At 51.9% G+C, this 19,733-nt stretch overlaps 7 protein-coding genes across 7 annotated transcripts; 4 read left to right on the top strand and 3 right to left on the bottom strand.

Annotated features, from left to right (window-relative positions):
- Positions 1-1,166: 1,166 nt before the first annotated feature.
- ACET3X_006030 (uncharacterized protein) lies at positions 1,167-5,079 on the top strand. The gene is made up of 3 exons (XM_069452198.1): positions 1,167-1,647; positions 1,706-3,871; positions 3,972-5,079. Exons 2-3 carry the CDS (start codon positions 3,839-3,841, stop codon positions 5,040-5,042), a joined length of 1,104 nt encoding a protein of 367 aa, XP_069306390.1. The 5' UTR covers positions 1,167-1,647; positions 1,706-3,838; the 3' UTR covers positions 5,043-5,079.
- Positions 5,080-5,235: 156 nt separating this feature from the next.
- ACET3X_006029 (uncharacterized protein) lies at positions 5,236-6,003 on the bottom strand (the record flags this gene model as incomplete). Its single annotated transcript, XM_069452197.1, has 1 exon — positions 5,236-6,003. One exon carries the CDS (start codon positions 6,001-6,003, stop codon positions 5,236-5,238), a length of 768 nt encoding a protein of 255 aa, XP_069306389.1.
- A 539-nt stretch (positions 6,004-6,542) lies between these two features.
- On the bottom strand, positions 6,543-7,166 carry ACET3X_006028 (uncharacterized protein; the record flags this gene model as incomplete). Its single annotated transcript, XM_069452196.1, has 4 exons — positions 6,543-6,626; positions 6,677-6,809; positions 6,865-7,092; positions 7,147-7,166. The coding sequence occupies 4 exons, from the start codon at positions 7,164-7,166 to the stop codon at positions 6,543-6,545; spliced, it is 465 nt and encodes a 154-aa protein (XP_069306388.1).
- A 151-nt stretch (positions 7,167-7,317) lies between these two features.
- Positions 7,318-9,593, top strand: ACET3X_006027 (uncharacterized protein). Its single transcript, XM_069452195.1, has 3 exons — positions 7,318-8,157; positions 8,206-8,864; positions 8,915-9,593. The coding sequence occupies exons 1-3, from the start codon at positions 7,584-7,586 to the stop codon at positions 9,026-9,028; spliced, it is 1,347 nt and encodes a 448-aa protein (XP_069306387.1). The 5' UTR covers positions 7,318-7,583; the 3' UTR covers positions 9,029-9,593.
- Positions 9,594-10,958: 1,365 nt separating this feature from the next.
- On the top strand, positions 10,959-13,924 carry ACET3X_006026 (uncharacterized protein). Its single transcript, XM_069452192.1, has 3 exons — positions 10,959-11,484; positions 11,674-13,217; positions 13,270-13,924. Exons 1-3 carry the CDS (start codon positions 11,038-11,040, stop codon positions 13,832-13,834), a joined length of 2,556 nt encoding a protein of 851 aa, XP_069306386.1. The 5' UTR covers positions 10,959-11,037; the 3' UTR covers positions 13,835-13,924.
- Positions 13,925-15,104: 1,180 nt separating this feature from the next.
- On the bottom strand, positions 15,105-16,562 carry ACET3X_006025 (uncharacterized protein; the record flags this gene model as incomplete). The annotated part of the gene is made up of 3 exons (XM_069452191.1): positions 15,105-15,345; positions 15,394-15,952; positions 16,004-16,562. The coding sequence occupies 3 exons, from the start codon at positions 16,560-16,562 to the stop codon at positions 15,105-15,107; spliced, it is 1,359 nt and encodes a 452-aa protein (XP_069306385.1).
- A 795-nt stretch (positions 16,563-17,357) lies between these two features.
- ACET3X_006024 (uncharacterized protein) lies at positions 17,358-19,571 on the top strand (the record flags this gene model as incomplete). Its single annotated transcript, XM_069452190.1, has 3 exons — positions 17,358-17,519; positions 17,602-18,003; positions 18,054-19,571. The coding sequence occupies 3 exons, from the start codon at positions 17,358-17,360 to the stop codon at positions 19,569-19,571; spliced, it is 2,082 nt and encodes a 693-aa protein (XP_069306384.1).
- Positions 19,572-19,733: the final 162 nt, after the last annotated feature.

The raw sequence follows: 19,733 nt of genomic DNA, 5'->3' as shown, positions 1-19,733 counted from the left end.
ACACAATTAGTATGCAAACCCCACCGACATTGGGTAGGAACACGCAATTCCACGTTCCCAGACTTGTAGGATGTTCCGTGTTCACCCGCATGCATTACACGTACAATCAACTATGCCACAAGGATACTACTGTCGTGCCACGAAATCAGCCGCTTGACATGTTTAAACGACTGTAAGAGGGCCGACCCCGGCACAGCAGCGGCGGCTTGCACCTGTCCGAAAAGAATTGGTAGCATGAGCGGTCTTTCGCCGCTGATGCCCTGGTATGCTGTTTGTGCTTCGTGGTATACCTCGAGAGTCTTTATACAGAAGGGCTTCCCATTCCAGAACCCTCTGGTATTCAGCGCCCGGGTCCTATTGAGTCTGGACATATCTATTGAAAGGTCATTTTGGACAGGGTGATTGTTTTCAGGTTCACTGGGCTCGGAGACTGTGGCTATTTGTATATGTTGTGCAACGTGAAATTGTTTAACGCCATCGATGAGCAACTCGAAGCAAGATAGTCTCACCACAGTTGACAGGCTATGGCAACGTATCACCATGTCCCTTATACGTAGCACACATATATATAACAAAGTTTGTGTTGTATACAGAAACACCCCTATTGTCTAAGATTTGTTACCTAACAGCAAAGTTGATTTGGCCGTAAAGACATTTACCTGAATTTATATAATTCAAAATATGTGAAACGCATTGCACACCTCCACAGCATATGGTAGATGTACTTGAGAACCTTGGAATGCATGAGTTTCTATGCATGCTAAGATGAAAGAAGCGTCTAAACATTTCGATGCGATGAGTTGAAGCTTACATTCAACCAGCCGAACGCTGATGCTACAACGAAGATAACCCGTTATGTATGCACTGTATTCGCAATCGTTTCGCTTACCAAACGCACGAATAGGCCTGCTTGCCAGAACACCACCTTTCGAGCCACACAAAACCCCTCAGGTGCAGCACAATGCATATGCAAGCCTTCGCCAACATCTGCATACCCAATTTTATCGCCTTCCCCTGCCCACAAAGTATTTAGGTGGTGTGATTGTGGGCTCAGCGGCACGACACGAACTCAACGGTCGTATCTAGGTAGAAACGCGCAGATAAGTGGCTCCCGAGGTCTGGTATAAATCAGCCCCATGGGCAGTACTCGGTACATCAGATCCTTACCCCTCTCCTCCCAGACGCGAATCGAACTGCGCCTTGTCACTATTGCTGACATTGTGCAGCATTCCCATGATACCGTTATCGCGGGCGCGCAGCCAGCCACTCAGGTGATATTGCAACCCTAAGATGGCGCCTCTTACGTTTCCGCAGCAAAGTTCTCGACGCTGGACACTGCTAGCGCGCATGTTGGCGCAGTACGCGTCCAGGTTGTAAGCGGAGCTTCTGCTTTCCATGGACATGACCTCTCGACACAGCACATGAATAGGCTGGTCTCCACTTTGAACTTTGTCCTGCGTCATGCCTTTTGCACTACGGCGATGTGATCTTAGGAGCTGCCAACCTATACGGACGCCTTGTGGGTTACGGTATCGACGGCCTCTCCTTGGTCGTAGAAAGATGCAACTAGAGCAAACCATTTATCCCACCATACCTATGCTTTGGGATACGTTCTGCTACTGCAGTTTAGAAACCACTTGCTCCATGGTATGCTTCACGAAGATCAGCCTTCCGTTCTTGGGCTGCATACCTGAACCGCATATAGGCATTATTCCCGCTACCCGCTATCCGCTATCCGAAGTCTCCTCACCGTGTTTCGTTCCGACGCGGCATCTCGATCGTCACTGCCACACATCTCAGCCCGTTTATTTTCGCTTGCTCATGCCGCATCCTGTTTAAGCCATCGGCTGCACGTCTGGAATCTCGACCCGTCTATGGGCGGCGAAGCGGCTAAAATGCGCGATGCTAGCGTCAGAGCAAACGTTAAGCTTTGTCGGCCAAGCAATCATTCTCGTGCCGCGGGCACGCCTCCGGGACTACTCAATGGGGCAACTCCCCGGCACGGCAGACGGATCACGCAGATGTCGCATCGTTAGCCATGCCATGTCAAAATAGTCTCTTTTATGGACGCGGAGATTATGGTGAGGAGATGCTTTTTTCAGGATAGACTACGCCTACATCGCGTCCGTACTTGCCCACTACCAGCCTCGTACCAGCGCGTGTCACGCCCTTGCAAACCTTGGAATCCTCGGATGCGCGGTTCGCGATGTCGGAGGCGGAGGTGACCGACGAGCTGGAGCAAAAGTGGAAGAGATCCATGGATGCACCCGAAGTGGTGCCGTAGACGAAGGACGATTGATTCCAAGCCCAGCAAAGGCTGACGACGTTCGAATGTAACAGCGGGATTAGTAAGGTGGGGATGCGCCGTTCTCCTTCGAATAAAAGGATGTACAGGTACATGTACACATCACGATTAGTGTCCGCGGAGGCTGAACATGGCCCCATGCAGGGCCGATTGAAGGATGATATGACAGCCGTTTTCGACCTATTGCTGCCCAATTTGTAAATTGAATTCGCAAGGGATTTCCTCGTTGTAGTAGTATTCATTACTACGAAGCGCGTACTATCGCTCTATGCGACCGACAACAAGCCCGACACTCGCTCATGAATCTACCCCCACGGACGAGACGTGATTAATATATTGGATATTTCAGCGCGCCTATGAGAGCTGCCGGAGGTTCTGGAGCTCTCTTGTGGATCAAAGCCAAACATAGTTGGTTTCATGTATCCTTTGAGTCTTCTTGACAACAGGTATCGGACCGATAAGACGAATTCTTCAACCAGATGCGGCTTTTGTGTCTGTGGTGATGATACAGTCTGGTGTGGTGAAATTTCGATCGATCCTATCAATGTTTGAAGATAGATTCTGGATTGAACCACCATGGGGTCCAGCGCCTAGCTTTTTTCTTCTTGTGTAACTGAGCAAAGGTGTAGAACAGGAGAGTAGCTCGATCATGTGAGATTTTCATGTTCTCAGCAACACTGCACTGTCTCTACGAGACGTATTTCCAGTTCTATTCTACATGGCTCGCAATTCAAAATTTTTCTTTTTGCCCAATCAGCAACATGATTTATCCGGAAGACGTTTGTATTCTCTTAAACTCAGTCTTTGAGCAACACAGGCATTGTGTACGGCGCGCATGTAAGTTATGCAAAACACATACGATACGATATCCTTAGTTTCTATGAATATCTTGAATAGGTGGGTGAAAGAGTACCTCACATCTGAAAAATACCACATTGTCTCTTGATCTGTCTAGACACGGGCACGAAAGTACGATATTATGGAGTTATGAGCAGACACTCATAGCAATCAAGTGCGGGAGACATGCGCCGCACTGCCATCGTCATCTGCGTAAGAAATATTTGAACTTCATATCTCCTTCTGTTGGGAACATCTGGATCCCATCCAAGTCATTCTGAAACAAAGTTTTGGAAAACGGGTATGACTTGAACAGTCAGAATGGCATAAAAATCATGACCATGAAGGTACGATTTCGGACCGGGGGGGGGGGGGGAGATATGACGCTGGTCAGGAGACTTGTGGCGTCCACAATAAGTGTATGGCTGACAAAAATACAGCTCTTTGAATAGTGTACGGGAATGATGTAGATGCGTATAGTAGAGGGCAGTGGAGAGAGTGACGTAGAGCCCTGCTGGCAGCCATCTGGGTACCTTCCTGCATTGGGATGAACCGAGGTGGGGCCATGAGCTCACAACAAGCACGAGGGAAACACCAAACGACGCGTCTCGACGCGCACAAACCGCGCCATTGTACTCTGGAAATTGATTCCTTCCATCCTGCAACGTACTGTTGAGGGGCTATACAAGCTTCGAGATGTTTTCGTTACCCATGATTGCGCCGCGCCCGGTAAGTACTTTTACGCATGTCTTGACTGCTCCAACCGAAGATGCGGATATTCAAAGCTTCAGATCTAAGCCGCGTTAGAGTCAAACTGACGATATTCAAGGATGCTAGCTTATGGCCTTCCCACCACACCACCCACGCCGCGTTCGAGGACACCCACTCGCACTCTCCACCAAATACATCTCACGGCCACAACAGCCGGCGCCCAACCTCGCACCACGGCCCACGTCGCCACCAGAATCACCTCCTATCCAGTCTGACTGCCGACGAAAACACAATCGCTCAGCGCAAACTCAATGTCCGCAGATTCGGCGCGGGTTGGCTCCGTCCGCCTGGTGTCACCAAAACACTACAAGCCATCGAGGACGAAAAGCTAGAGAAGGAGGAACAAGAGATGATGCAGCGCAGAGAGCAAGTAATGATGGATCTGGCAGCCGCACAACAGGATGCGGCCAATGAGGAGCAACGGGAAAGAGCAGAAATGGAAGAAGAAGCCGGAGAAGGAGAAGTAGAGCGGGATCTTGACGATGAAGTCCCAGAGGCACAAAGCACACCCAGTGCATCTGAAGCATCGAGTGACGAAGAATCAGAGGAAGACGAGGAGGGCAGTGACGTCAGTGGTGACGTCCAAGAAGAAAGCACTGTACCCTTCAATGAGGATAGCTTCATAGAGGGCAGCATGCTCGAAGCAGAGGTGTCTCACATGCTGGAGATGGAAGAGGCGGAAATGGCAGGCGTGCTACAAGATGAACGCGATCTCGATGACGATGTTCCTGAAGCTGGGAGCTACGAACACACGGATTCCGAACTCGAAGATGACAGCGATGTGGATACTAGCGCTCTTCCACCTGGACTCAGCTCCGTGCGCTCGAGACGCTCAACAAGGCGTCGTTCAAGTGGACGCCGTAACTCCAGTCGCAGAAGCTCGGGTTTGCCTGGTGGCATGATGTTTGGAGGTGGACATCCCGCAGTTGGAAGGGTCAGTCTTGGAGTCGATTTGGGAAATGGAAGGAGTAGTTTTGGTATGGATGGGAGTAGTTCATTTCTCGAGGGTAGCTCTTTTCTGCGGAGTTCGCCGGCGGGGAATGCTGCGGCTAATAGGGGTAGTTTGAGAGATAGGTTCTTGGGTGCTGCGAGAGGTGGTGGTGGTGGCGGTGGCAGCAGGAGAGCTTGAGACTAGATTCGGTAATGATTATGATTGTATGATAGAGATACCCAATAATTCCATGAAGGCCGTATCAGTGTATTGAAAGTACTCGATTGTTAGAGACGTTTTGCTGATGTGTAAGTCTGAAGGCTTCATTATCTCCTACGCTCATTTCTGTCCATCCTAAACATGACTTCGAAGGTCCTGAAACTCTCTATATCTAACCTATCATCTCATCGAATGCCCTAGCGAGGAAGTTGCGTGCCTCATCGTATACCTCTGTGTGCAACGCCCTTTCTTTCTCAGAGCTCATACTCAAGCAAGCACTGACACACCGGATCCAATCTTCCAAAGCGATCTTGCCTGTCATCAGAAAATAATACTCCAGACGTGTCTCTGCGGAACAGTCTCCATCGACACACTGGCCACTGTAGCCTCCAGCGGCCATGCCGCACAGCTGATCGAAACGTCCCTGCCACTCATCATCGGCAATTTTGATCATCTCACACATGGCGCGGAGTATAGACTCCAATGTAGCCACCTCGATACTGTGAATGAACCAAAGTGCGTTGTATCTGGCGATGGTGGCGTCGATGAGCTCGTCGTCGGAGAGCAAATCATGGGCGAGGGAGCGACGGGCGAGTTCCGGGCTCAAGCATCCACGCTTTGATTCAGCAACTAGCGTACGTGTCTGAGGGCGGCCGGTGCCGGTGGGAGCGTCCTTGGAATGGGGGTACATGTCGATGCGAGCGGAAGCAGCCTTCTTGTGGATCTGTAGGTGGAAGGGGTATGTAAGGTCTTCTAGAACCTCAAGTGGAGGACTGAAGACGAGTGTATCGGCCGCAACCTCCTCAGGCTTTAAGACGCTGAGTAGATACACCAAGTTACGGTTGTTCCAATCTATAGGCTCGATTTCGCCATTGGATGTTGGTGAGGTGGGCGGCGTAGAGATGTCGTCTGCATAGCTGTCGCAGAAGGGGTTGGACATGATTGATTCGGTGACACTCGTATTGGAACTAGATAATAGATGCTCAAGAATCGTGCTGCAAGGAGGTCGAGGAATTGATGACAGAGAAGTAGGCAGTGACGTTGGGTGGGAGGAGCGAAGCAAGAAGGAGCAGCTGTAGCTGAGTTGATGAGAACTTGAAAAGATGACTGAACTACTGGACAATAGCAGGTGACAGCGAAGATTCAAGTGTCGTGGTGATGGTGAACGGTGAACCACTCGGATTCACCCACGCCAGAAAGTACCCCAAGTTACTCGCACACAACCTAGCAAGCCACATATATAACAGAAGGAATGTACAAGTTTAGACTGGGTATATTGGATCCCAGGGAGAGAGAAAAAAAGGCTTTTTTGTAGTATGGTTGAGAGATGCGACAAGTGACAGGATGGAACACCGTAGGAAAAAGCTGGCCGCTATCACATTACAAACGGACATGCAGTATCATGTCATAGTCACACATGTCAGGTGATGTCGTTGATTTGACCTTGGTGTCCTTTCCGGCGGTGAATATATACAAAGCTTAATGACTCGCAAAGATGTTGCGTGTGCGCAGGTGGACTGGGGTCTCGCCCTTGGGCGCATCTGGTATCGTCTTCTCCAATTTCTAGATCCATGTTAGTGAAGGACGAGAAGCAAAGTGACATTGCAGCATACCAGCTTCTCGAACACACACTTGTTCAGCTTCCGCTCTTCTGACCGGCAGTTCCAGAGTTGCTGGTTGTGGTTGTCTAGGCATTGCCAGTGGGTGCGGAACTCGGCCAGACAGTTCTCGTTAATGTCCTTGATACTGCCACATGCGTCAACATCCAAGGTCTACAAGGGAGCCTCCTGCCGGTACGTACACGCTAGCGGCACACCTGGTGACCTTGCGGCCCTCCTTCATGCAGTCAAACTCTCCCCGACCGTTGGCCTCGGTCTTGCACATCATATAGTCATCGTTGTAGGCCTTGCATCGCGCGCCAATGAAGAACGAGGCACTCAGGAGGGGCGCAGAACTGGCTCCGAGCTCTTTGACCTTGGGGATGTCGTCGGGCAGAGGGGTGGTGTCGATGAGGGCTTGCTGGTTGAACCTGCAAATTGTTTAGCGCCTGGAGCTGACCATGGGCCGAGAAGAGAGTGTGTACCTGGGCTGGCGCGACGACATCTTGAGGGTGAGGTGCCAATGGCGGGCTATCTGCTCATGGGCTGGAGATGATGCTCGTGAGGGCGTCGCGGAACTCGGTCTTGGCGGGTCACTAAAACTGGCAGGGATATGATGGGCCGCAGCTTGTGCCTGGCCTTTGTGAGTGAGAGACAACAAGCCCTCGCCATTTAACCTGCACCTCCACCACATCTCTTGTACGGGTTTCGGGTCTCTCGCCAATCAGTATGCGCGCCGACTGAGCTTGCTTGTAAACTATCCCTGCGCCGACCTCTCTGCGATTTCCTCTTCGCGCACCCACGCGCGACCGAAAACAAACATCTGAAGCTCTTCCATTCGCGACTTCAGAGAGCGCCACTCTTTCACACCGCCACCGCATCTGTATACGAGGATACGCGCATACCCCGGTCTTCATACAACATGTCGTTCAGCTTTGGAAATGCGGCTGGTGGAGAGAAGAAGACGGGTACTCTTTTTGGAAGCACCACAGCACCAGCTGGTGGTCTTTTTGGTCAATCGCAGCAGCAACAGCCACAGCAGTCAAATGCGACACAGTCTGGGGGACTCTTCGGCTCGTCGACCGCTCCTCAGAACAACAACAATAACAATAGCTTGTTTGGATCGACACAACCACAGCAGCAGAACTCCGGATCAAGCTTGTTTGGCCAGCCGCAACAACAGCAGCAGAATTCAGGCTCCAGCCTCTTTGGACAGCCTCAACAGCAGCAGCAGCAGCAACAACAACAACAACAACAACAACAAAATGCGGGCTCCAGTCTGTTTGGCCAACCCCAGCAACAGCAGCAGCAACAGCAGCAGGGGCAACAACAACAGCCAAGCATGGGCAACAGCCTCTTCGGCGCCTCGTTACAGCCTGCACCTGTCCTCAACAACGTTCAAGCGCAAAGCGTTCAGCAACAGCGCGAAGGACTTCCGCAGCTGCGCCAGTCTTCTGCGCAACCTTTTGCTGGCTCTGCCTACATGACCGGTCACAGTACGGGCATTTCAACTCCCTTGCTGAAGTTATGCTAACATCCACTAGGAGAGAAGTCGGTCATCGAGCAGATACGCATCCTCAACAACAAGTGGGATCCCGAGAACCCTGAATGCGTCTTCCAGTACTACTTCTATAACTCGGTCAAGCCTGAAGAAGCGCCCTTCTACGGGCCCTCGCAAGGCGAAGACGAACGAAAATGGGAGGAGGCTTTGTCAAAGAAGCCAAGCCCAGGTGCCATCCCTGTGCTTGCCCGCGGCTTTGAACAGGTTGGCGAACGCATCAAGCAACAAGCAGCTGCTGTCACCGCGCTCCGGACCAGACTGCATGAGATCAACAACAGTCTGTCGCTTCTCAAGGACGCGCACGAGCTGACTGTAGCCTCGCGCATTACCGAAGCAAAGCGAAAGCACATTGTTTTCACCCAACGAACACTAGCCCTTGCGACCAAGGTCCAGATCCTGCGTAACCGAGGATACGTTATGGATCAGTCAGAAGAGGACCTGAAAAAGAAGCTCATCGAGTTGGAGAAGCAGACGTTCGATCCCGTACTTGGTGGGCGACAGGAAGAGATCTGGGCGCGTATGTCTGGTGTGCGCGAGCGGGCGCGTATCCTGCAAGAAGAGACGGAGAAGCTGGGCAAGACAATTGAGCAGCAACAGAATGGTGAGCTGCTTACAGACGAAGACCAAAAGGCGCTAGAGAAGGTAAGAAGCCAGTTCCATGACGCTTTGCACATGCTAACAATGTACCGTAGCTACTCAAAGACTACGACCGACAACTCGAGCACCTCAAGAAGTGGGTCGACGACACCAGAGACGAGTACGATGAATGGGAGGCGGTACAGCAATCAAGGCCGACAAAGCGATAAGAGCATAATACGGTGGCGTGTTTGGCATGTACGATTCACAGGTGGTCAGGAGGTTATATTTTGAAAAGTTGGGCGTCGTAAGATACCAAGCAGCGGACGGATGCATAGAAGACGTACAATCGAGCGTTGCATAATATGTCATCGTCATCATTGTGCGCACTGGAGTGTTGATAGCCGATTCCTTTGTTCACATGGCAGTCCTTTCTTGCTGACTGAAAGCACTAAAGTTGACTTTAGAGACTCCGTGTTATGTGTTTTGAGATCATTGTGCCAATACCAGTTGATCTTCCGTTATTGGCCGCCAATTCTCAGAACTACGTGTGGATAACATGTACACGGTAAGAGTATTTGTGTCCGTTGAACATTGAGAGCCCACAGTATAGCCCGGTATTGTCACAAGCGCATTCCTTGCGCACATGTTATACATGAGTTCGTTGGTATGTCGCTGGGTGTCTCCAAGTCTACGCGTATTTACATCCAGCGTCCCAGTGCCGTGGAAAAGTACATGGTCGCAGTAAGGGTCGTTGCTTAGAAGAGTTTCGAGACGTATTCAACGAGATGAGGTGCTGCAGCCACCCTGTTAGTCTCTAACCTGTCCGCTGTCCAGTTCTTGGTTGCTCTTACAGAAATAAAGCACAACAGCGCTGGCTGCTGTCCACTTGATATCGGCCATAGTCTGTGCTTCGGCCGCGGCAAGCTCCTGCTTGGATGGTTGGGGTGGTGCTGTCATGCACGTCAGTCTCACCATCTATGACTCGCCCGTCATCGTTATCATAACTGACCTCCGAACATTATAGCAGTGTGTTATGTGGGTTTGCGGGGTCGATCACAAGGAGGGTTGTAGTGATGTGCGAGTTGGGTATCTCAAAGATGACGTCCACAGTGCGCTTTGATGGGCAAAAGTTTGGGTTGTCGGAGTTTGGGCTTCGATGCTTCCGATGAGATCGGTCACGTGCCCGCGCGTACCTTCCCCGGATCTTTGTTGTGCCTGCCTTTCCTCCGTCAGCATGAAAGGAGCAGTCTCTTGCTATCCTTTTCCCCTGCATCGTTGCATGATGCCGATATCCTCATTTCACAATCTACCCGACGGCACACAGGTATCCTTGTCTACCTCCGGACATGCTGTTCTTGTTTTCTATCAGGGACACCTGGTAAAAACGGAGAGAGTTGCGCACTGCTCACTCCGTCTTAACTTTTCGGGCCTAAACGTGTCTCGGTGATTCGAAGCAGATGCATCATCTCAACTAGCAAAAAGCCAAGCCTACTCGACTTACCGAAGGCTCCGTACCTTTGTACAGAATGCTACCCCTTGGATATTTAGCCCAACACCATCTCATTTCACAGGTCACTAAATAAGTGCCCCTGTCTCGAACACACACAGGGCACGAAACCAGACTCATTCTCGTCATAGCGCTGCGGCGCCATGCTGCCGCGAAGTAAGCTGCAGGCACGTGTTGAGGCAGTCCATCCGCATCTCAAACACTAGGGGTGAGGTGGTATTGAGTTCGTTGTGAGGCTGTCGCATAAGACAATTGAAAGACCTACTCGCATGCATGTCATCCGCAGCGCGCCGTAACACCCATCATCAGCACTTGTGCATAGTCGCACAACATAAGCCCATGGCTCCAAAGCACCTGGGCAGCCTGTTCTTTCACCACCAGAGTTAATTTAGGGCTGGCTGGCGCTGTAATGAGGCTTCGCGAGCCGTTAAATCGATTGTTTCAGCCCCCAGACAGATGTCGTCAACATGCACGCCACATACTCCACAGTCCATGTCCGAGCTGAGGTGCGCTGCACTCCAGCACGGCATGCGTGTCCAATCAGGCAAACAAGTAGGCATGACTGATCGCCGCCGCGTAGTTCACCGTCGATCGCCCCTATGACAGCCAGGACAGGGAGTCAGCTCTCGCATTAATATATTAACAGGTGGTGTACCCGGAGCCTAATCGTTCGTCGGCTTACGTTGTCCACCTTCCTGTCGATCGTTGTCCCTACTATTTTCTACTAAGATGCTGGTCCCGACAACTTCCCTTGTGTTGGGATTGTATTCCGCTTGTGCACTCGCGCTGTCCGCTCGCTCCACCAACGGCTATGCCCATGAATTATCCAACTTGCACTTTGCGAACCGCCACGCCCACCCACATGCTCAACCTCGTCAATCTGCAAATGGGGATTCGTCGTGCGCTCCATACTGGCTAGAGGATATCAAGCACCAGGGCATTGCTAGCTTCAATCCAAACCCCAAGAACTACACCGTGTTCAGGAATGTCAAGTCATATGGTGCGGTCGGCGACGGAATCACCGATGATACTGCCGCAATCCAGAGAGCGATTACAGAGGGCAACAGATGTGCTCCGTCGTTCTGTGAGAGCTCTACCAATGAGCCTGCCATTGTATACTTTCCTGGTGGGACGTATTTGATCTCGAGCAGTCTCATCAACTATTATTACACTCAGGTACGCAGCCCGCCGAGTCCCAACAGCTCGATATACAAACGTGTCCTAGGGGGATGCACAGTTCCATCGCTCGTTAGCAAGTGAATGTAACATGTCATATATGCCCCTGGTAAAGACTTTACGTACATCTGACATAACTCGATACAATAAGCCTCTTTGTATGAGACTACCTTGACTGACTCCTTCAAGATGATCGGAAATCCAAATTGCCTTCCTACGATCAAGGCTGCTACCAATTTCTCTTCCACAGGCGGTCTAGGATTGATTGATGGCTCTCCATACCTAGGCGTTGGAAACCGACCTGGTCGAACTGGCTATGGACCTACAAACACATTCTTCCGCCAGATCCGCAACCTTGTCCTTGACATGACACACCTTCCAGCTAACTTTTCAGCTACCGGAATACATTGGCCAACTGCACAGACCACAAGCATCCAGAACGTAGTGTTCAACATGAACGCCGACAACGGAACACAGCACCAGGGACTCTTCATCGAAGAAGGCTCTGGCGGCTTCATGGCTGATCTTGTTTTCAATGGAGGAAACAAGGGGTTCAGCGTCGGCAACCAACAATTCACTACTCGCAACCTCACATTCAATAACGTCAACACTGCTATTGAGCAGCTATGGGACTGGGGCTGGACATACAAGTCTGTCTCTATCAACAATTGCCGGGTTGGACTGAACATGTCCGCTGGTGGCTCCTCTGCGGTCAACGTAGGATCCATTACCTTTTTTGACAGCGAGATCAATAATACCCCAATTGGTATCGTTACCTCTAGGACTGCCAACTCTGAGCCTGCCGGTGCCGCCGCCTTGTACCTGGAGAATGTCAAACTCGACAATGTCGGTACTACCGTACTTGGTCCCAATGGAACCTACCTGGCAGGGTCTCCCGGTACCTTGGTCATTGACGCTTGGGCTGACGGGCATCGATACCTTCCAAACGGTCCGGTCGAAGCACGAGGCGCTGTCCCTTCCACCAAGCGACCAGCAGAGTTGTTGGACGCGGAAGGCAAATACTACGAGCGCTCGAAGCCTCAGTATGGTGAGGTTCCTCTATCGCAATTTCTTAGCGCTCGTAACCTGGGCGCCACTGGAGATGGCCAAACCGACGATACCGATGCTCTCAATGCGGCAATCCTAAAGGCCAAGGCTCAAGACAAGATTCTCTTCCTTGACGCCGGTTTCTATCTAGTCACCTCGACGATCTACATTCCACCAGGTGTTACTATTGTTGGAGAATCCCTCGCTACTGTCATTCTTTCCTCCGGCCCCTTTTTCAACGACATGTCCCTTCCTAAGCCAGTCGTGCAAATCGCTCAACCGGGTGAGCAAGGCCGAGTCGAGATTTCTGACCTCTTTGTCAGCACAAAAGGCCAACAAGCCGGCGCTGTTCTGATTGAATACAATCTTTATTCTCCTACTGGCGAGCCTGCTGGCCTTTGGGATGTGCACACTCGTATCGGAGGATTTGCAGGATCAGACCTGCAAACCGAGCAGTGCGAGAAGACACCTGATCTTGTCACCACTTCTGAAAACTTGGTGCAGGAATGCATTGCAGCTTACATGTCGATGCACATCACCAAGTACAGTGCAGGACTGTACATGGAGAACAACTGGCTCTGGACTGCTGATCACGATCTTGATGATGCGCGCAACAACAACACTCAGATTACCATCTATGCCGGTCGCGGTCTGCTGATTGAGAGTCTTCAGGGAACTTTGTGGTTGTAAGATTGGAACTCAACATTGTTTCGCTAGCAGTCACTAACATCCAAGTAGATACGGTACAGCAGTCGAGCACCACGTCCTCTACGAGTACCAGTTTGTCGATACCCGAAACGTCTTCATGGGCCAGATTCAAACGGAAACTGCCTATTATCAGCCCAACCCCGATGCTCTCATCCCCTTCCCAACCGTTCCAGCCCTGTCCGATCCAGTCTTTACGGCTACGCCTTCGAATGGAACAAACTCAACATCGCCAAACACGGCATCAGGCTGGGGTCTGCGTATTATCCGCAGCAACAACATCCTCGGATACGGAGTGGGACTATACTCGTTCTTCGACAACTACTCAACAGACTGCTCGCAGGTTGGTGCAGGTGCTGTGTGCCAGTCGCGCATCCTGTCAATTGAAGGGGACCGCAACACATATGACATTAGTCTCTACAACGTGAACACTGTGGGTAGCACAGAGATGATCACGCGCGATGGCGTAGATCTGGCGAGCAATGTGGACAACAACAGCACTTTTGTGGACACCATCAACATGTTCAAGATTGACAGCTTTGGACTAAAGTTGTCCGTGGACGTGGGGGTATCGTTGGGCGACATCCTGAAGAAGTAAACATCGGTGTCACTAATATATATGGGGCCGGACAAGTAATATTAGTAGCGGGGTCTTGGTCGTCTGGTGTTTCAATTATTTCATGCCCATATTTTCATGGAAAATTTTTTTCCCTTGCCAACATTGGCTCAATTTTGACATGCCAACATGTTGCATTCTGGTATAATAGTTCTCAATTGTTGATTCTCTCCATCAAAGTCCGATATGGTCTAGTGGCTAGGATTTGCCGCTCTCATCCGCAGAGTCAGTTCACTGTATAGTGCCGGCAAGGCCCGGGTTCGGTAAGTTTTCTTGACTCAATTCGAGTTCGATTCATCATTCTAACAATTAAACAGATTCCCGGTGTCGGAATTTCTCTTTTTTGTCTTTTTGCCTTTCGACAGGTGTGAAATGTTCTTTTTGCCCGATTGTCAAGTCTTTCTAAACTGTCGATGGACTTGGTTCAAAGGGGATGATCCCGGGACGTATGCATCTCTTGCTTGCTTCAGATATTTGGATTTTTTACTCTCATCAACGCCACATGATTTCAGGGTAGTCTTGCTGAACACTAGCAGGACGCGCTTACTCCTCTCTTCGTAGGGCTTTAATCACAAAGCAGGGTCGCAGTTTGGTCTTCCCGCAGATCTAAACATGCACTTGATGCTCTTAGTGCAAATCTCACGACTACACCTTGGTCAGATCAGCAGGAGGCGCTCCGCAAGACGAAGTAAGTTAGGACCACGTCCGCGCTATGCTCGTAAACTCGTGGTATTGTTCAGCAGCGGACTTGTCCGACGGGGATTTTTTGAGAGAAGGGTGTATCAAGACTACGACTACCACTAGGGAGATGTCTGCAGGAAGAGAACCCAAAAAGGCGAGCAATGTCGACTGCGACCAGATGGCCGAGGATCCCAAGTTAAGGGACATTCCCTCTTGAATAGTGACCAAACTTCAAGAAGCATCCTATGAGAACCGTGGATATTCTGAACAACCTCATTGCTGTGTTACACTTTACCACCAAAGGCACCTACAGGGTAGTTACTGTAAACTGATTCAGATACTGGCATGGAAACAAGCAGTGCATACCAGAAAACTGCATTTAGTGTAGTGTACAAGAAGCTGGCGGATCCACGCACCAACTCTGAGTTGCAAATAACGCCCGCTATGCAATTTTAACATGCTGAATCCCCAAGAGTCTGTGACACTACTAGCGGTGTCGAGAATAAGCCCCACCAGAAGTAATATAGGAAAGAAAACGCACCCCAAAACGAATTGCGCTGTGAGATGCGGCTCAACGCCTACCACCACTGCGACCCCCCCTGATCTGCTTCATGATATCCACGTTGCTCGAACGGCTCCGTGCATTCTCGTTGAACACGACGTTGCTTTTGGGCGCAATGGTATACGTAGTGGGGCCAGACTCCATGCGGGCGCGCTGGAAGGCCTTGGGAGCTTCGAGCTGTTTCTTGCGGTTGGCTGCAATGGCCGCAGCTTGGCTGCTGGCAGCGGACCTGTCGCCGGTCTTGATTTGACTAGAAACTATCAGCATGCGTACTGGAGTATGCAAAAATAAATCATACCTTGGATCGTAATCGGCCTGGGCAAACTCCTTCTTGCGGTAGTCGTCTGTCCGCCTAAGAATAGGACGCGTCCAGTCTGTGAAGAGGCGCTCGGCTTGTCGCTTGATGGTCAACTCGGGCTTCTTGCTCTTGATGTAGAACATGATGACTTTGCCAATGCCAGATGCAACAAGCGTGTCCTTGTTGACAGGCAACTTGGCCAACGAAGCCATGAGATCCTTCTGGATGTCGTAGGCAGGAAGACTACCGTCGCTGAGGGGCTCCAGGAAGAAGCGCACTGACTCAAGCAGGTTCACCTCAGGGTCGACGATAGTATCCCTCAACGTGTTCTTGTTCAATAGGGCTGTCACCTCGGGCAGAAGTTTCAACTTGTGTCGCGCAGGCTCGTTGCGCTTGCGGCCTTCGTTGTCGGCTTCGGCAGCGGCTGCCATACGGCGGCGCATCTCCTCAATCTCCTGGTCGGCCATTTGTTCGAGATCGATGCCATCCTTCTTGCGGCGGCGATTTGAGCTGGTGCTGACGATGCTGTCTATCTGGGCATTGAGCTGCTTCTTTCGTCCTACAATCACGGTCAGTATGGCTACCCGAGTCTGTGTATCAAGATACGTACGCTCTTCTGGGGTGAGATGCTCGTCTGGATCGCCGTCTGGACTTGCGCCGCGGACTCTGCCTGCCTTCTTGGAGCGCTTGCTGCGCCTGTCGCCTTCAGCAATATCGCCATCATCGTCGCCGTCCTTGTTCTTCTTGCGACGTGGCTTTTCGGCCCTCTTTTTCTTCTTCTTGGGCTCTTCACCCTCTCCTGCAGTGCGCTTCCGCTTGTGTACGCCGATCTGCTTGACATTATCCTCGTCGATAATTTGCGCCGGACGCTCATCGATGGCGACGTTGTTGATGTCAAAGTCACCAAACTGCTCGTCCATTTGGTCATCGTCCAGCGCCTCGGAAAGCACCGACTCGTTGTCTGACAGGCCAGCCTCGATGTCGTCCTGGTCAGGCATCTCGCCAGGCCGGTCCTCTGTCACCTCCATGTCCTGGTCTGGATCACCGATGGGGGGGTTTGGGGTGGCATTCTCCTCGTCAATCTCGGGGCGCAGAGGATCGGCCGGGTCGTGGCCAGCCTCTGGAAGCGGCGACTTGGAATGCGACCGGGTGAACTCGACGTCCTCCATGCTGACAAGCCGGGCGTGTTGCGTCGGGATGCGGGTATGGATGGATCAGGCGCCGCGATGATATGGACTGGCTCGACGGTGGCTGGCGGCTGTAAAGGTGGACAAGGGCGACGGGCGACTGCGAGAGGGCCAAAGTAAAGTTCCAGGGAGCGCGACTGCCATGACGCGCGGTGATACGATTTGCCGCGGCCGGGCTTGGCAGTTGCAACCGCGCCCCGGCTGCTTTCGCGACTGCCCTCTCCACCTTTGTTCGACCGCTCACCCGCCTGACCACCATCCTCAGGCCCCCGCTGCCACGACGCTTTGACGGCTTTTGCTACAGAGGCCGACCGCCCTCTGCCTTTGGGCTTTTCAACTGACGACCTCCACCACAGACGGCACCCTGCACATAGGCTGGGGCATCGTCGCGGCGCCTCCAAACTGACTCGACGTCTCTATTGCGACACATCTGCACCGCTGTTGGCGTGAAGGAGGAAGGGCATACAGACAGAAGGAGGACTGCAGTAGCTGGAGGAGAGCGAGTTTGTTACTGCCTAGCTGTACCGGCGCAGTCTTCACGCTGCGTCCATCTGGCGCCGCCATAGCTAGTATCCAACACAAGCACTGTCATTACGTGTGTTCGTCGAGAGCGAGGAAGCATATCGTCTATTGTTCATCTGGCATCGACATCGTCAGCGTTGCGCCTTTCCGACCCCAAGGCCAGCCGCTCACCCTGCCCCTTGCGCGCAAGTTTCCCTTCTTCCTCTAACAAAGCATATATCCACTCTTGTCTAACCCCAGTTCTTGCCCATCATCATGTCTCTGCCAGCTGCTGAAGTGGCTGCCGACTTTCGGGATGCCTTGCAAGATTTGAGGATGAACAGCAGACCTGAGATTAGCAATCTAACCCTCATCGCCAAGGAAAACACAGAATACGCCGAAGCCATATCCAATGAGCTTCAGAAGCACATCCAATCAGTAAGTCCTGGGATACTGGTAGACTGACACTCCCATCAGTCCACAAGCACTCGCTCTGTCCGCCCACGACTGACATGTACAGACTCGCCCTGAATGGAAACTCCCAGCCCTCTACGTTCTTGATTCTATCGTCAAGAATGTCGGCACCCCATACACTGTCTACATTGGTCGCAACCTTTACAGAACCTTCATGGACGCCTATCTCGTCATGGACCAGAACACTCGCAAGAACATGGAAGGCTTGTTGAAGACGTGGAAGATGCCTGTGCCCGAGTCCATGGACCCACGTCCTGTATTCCAAGCCGACGTCACGCAGGACATCGAGAATGCACTCGCCAAGTTCCGCGCAGCTCAGCAGCAGGTTCGGCCACAGCACGCCCTTCCACCTCGTCCTCCGTCGCTCAACGTCGCTTGGCGGGGTACATCAACGCCGCCTCAAACTGGCCCGCGTTATGCTGCTCCTAATGACCCGCGTGCTCGACCGGTACGTCCTTACCATTACAGTCTCCAAACAACTGCTAATATCTAGTTCAGCCACAACCCCCGACTCCTCAGTATGGGCCACCATCTCACACATCTACGCCGCCTACATACCAACAGCCTCAACAACACACCCAGCCCATGTCATCGGTTGACCTTGCTGACTTGAAGGCGGAGGTCACTCAGCTTATCGGCGCAACACAGAACATGTTCGCGCACAATCCAGCTGATGTTGCTCTACGCACAAAGCTGTCGGCACTTTTGTCCTTGAAGCAGATCCTAGACACGCAGACATTACCCCCTCAGCAGTTAGAGGCTGTACGCCAACAGGTTCGAGCATTAGCACCTCCACCAGCGCCTACACAGACGTTTGCGCCTTCCACGCCGGTATATCCGCCACAACAAGCAATGCCTCCAGGCTATCCGCCCAACTTTTCCCCGATGGGCGCTCCTCAGAGCAGTGCTCCCCCGAACGTCGCGCAACTTCTTGCAGGCTTCCGACCGCCACCGCAGTCGACTCCGCAACCTGCCCCTACCCCTAATCCACCCGCTTTGAACTTGGCGGAATTACTCAAACGTGTATCTTCCCCAGCGCAGCCGAACTCGGTACCCGCCCCAGCTCCGTTTCAAATGCCTTTCCAAGGCTTTCCACCGCCAGTTTTGACCCCGGTGCCAGCACCTCAAGCTCCTCCACCAACCCAGTCCGCGACACCCACTGCAAACCTTGCGGCATTGCTTGCACAGTTCAGCAAACCTGGTGCGGCACCACCTCCTATGCCAACCACGCCTGTGCAAAGCACACCCATTCCTCAATTACCACCTCAGCCCCCAGCTGCGGCCCCTGCTCTAGGGTCAGCCGAGTGGCTCCTAAAAGCCTTGAGCAGTGTACCTGGCGGCATGCCTGCGAACGCAACTCCAATTGCGTCTCAGCTGGCCACGCAACAGGCGCCGGTCCCTACCAGCCTGACGGATCAGATCGAGCTTACAACTGCGTCAATGAAGAAGCCTCGTCTTCATCTCATCTCACGCCTGTACGAAGCCAAACCCAACATCTGCGCCACATGTGGCCGCCGTTTTGAGAGCACACCCGAAGGCAAAGAGAAGAAGGCACGTCACATGGATTGGCACTTCAAGGTCAAGGACCCTGATGCCGGCAAGCGAGGTGTACACCGTAGCTGGTATATTCCCGAGAAGGAATGGATCGAGTACCGCGAAGTCGATGAGACAGCTCCGAACCACTCCAACGACGCTTCTTCCGGTAACGGTGCCGCTAAACCAAAGAAGCAGGCCAAGGATCGCTATGTGAGCGTACCACAAGACGTCACACTGCAGCAGGCGCCGTGCCCCATTTGCCAGGACAAGTTCGAGACACAGTGGAACGTAGAGGCTAATGACTTTGTATGGATGGATGCTGTGAGTGTAGGTGGTAAGATATACCATGCTACTTGTTTTGAGGAAGTATATGGCAAGGGTGTTGGTATGGAGACACCAGGCACACCGGATTCAGTACTTGGGAAGAGAAAGGCTGATATTGGCGTCAATGGAGATGGAAAGAAGGTTAGGGCTTATTAACATAGGCTCCAACGTTGATGCGATGACCTTTCTTCTTTTTTTTTTCCACAGGGAGGCAGCGATTGTGAACTTTTGCATGCATAGCTTGGTGTTGAAGGACTCTTCAAGCCCTTTTTGCATATTCTGGCACTGCTATATAACAACAGGGGCTTGCATATAAGC

This window comes from Alternaria dauci, chromosome 5, assembly GCF_042100115.1.
Source record: "Alternaria dauci strain A2016 chromosome 5, whole genome shotgun sequence".
In the NCBI taxonomy this organism is placed as follows: Eukaryota; Fungi; Ascomycota; class Dothideomycetes; order Pleosporales; family Pleosporaceae; genus Alternaria; species Alternaria dauci.
Note: the sequence above shows the minus strand (reverse complement) of the source record. Positions and strands in the feature narration are given on the sequence as shown.

Coding starts and splice junctions, on each gene's coding strand:
- ACET3X_006026 (XM_069452192.1), top strand. CDS start 11,038: ATGCTGGTCCCGACAACTTCCCTTGTGTTGGGATTGTATTCCGCTTGT. Junction 11,485..11,673: donor TCAACTATTATTACACTCAG/GTACGCAGCCCG, acceptor GACTCCTTCAAG/ATGATCGGAAATCCAAATTG. Junction 13,218..13,269: donor CTTCAGGGAACTTTGTGGTT/GTAAGATTGGAA, acceptor ACATCCAAGTAG/ATACGGTACAGCAGTCGAGC.
- ACET3X_006027 (XM_069452195.1), top strand. CDS start 7,584: ATGTCGTTCAGCTTTGGAAATGCGGCTGGTGGAGAGAAGAAGACGGGT. Junction 8,158..8,205: donor TGCCTACATGACCGGTCACA/GTACGGGCATTT, acceptor AACATCCACTAG/GAGAGAAGTCGGTCATCGAG. Junction 8,865..8,914: donor ACCAAAAGGCGCTAGAGAAG/GTAAGAAGCCAG, acceptor AATGTACCGTAG/CTACTCAAAGACTACGACCG.
- ACET3X_006030 (XM_069452198.1), top strand. CDS start 3,839: ATGTTTTCGTTACCCATGATTGCGCCGCGCCCG. Junction 3,872..3,971: donor CCATGATTGCGCCGCGCCCG/GTAAGTACTTTT, acceptor ACGATATTCAAG/GATGCTAGCTTATGGCCTTC.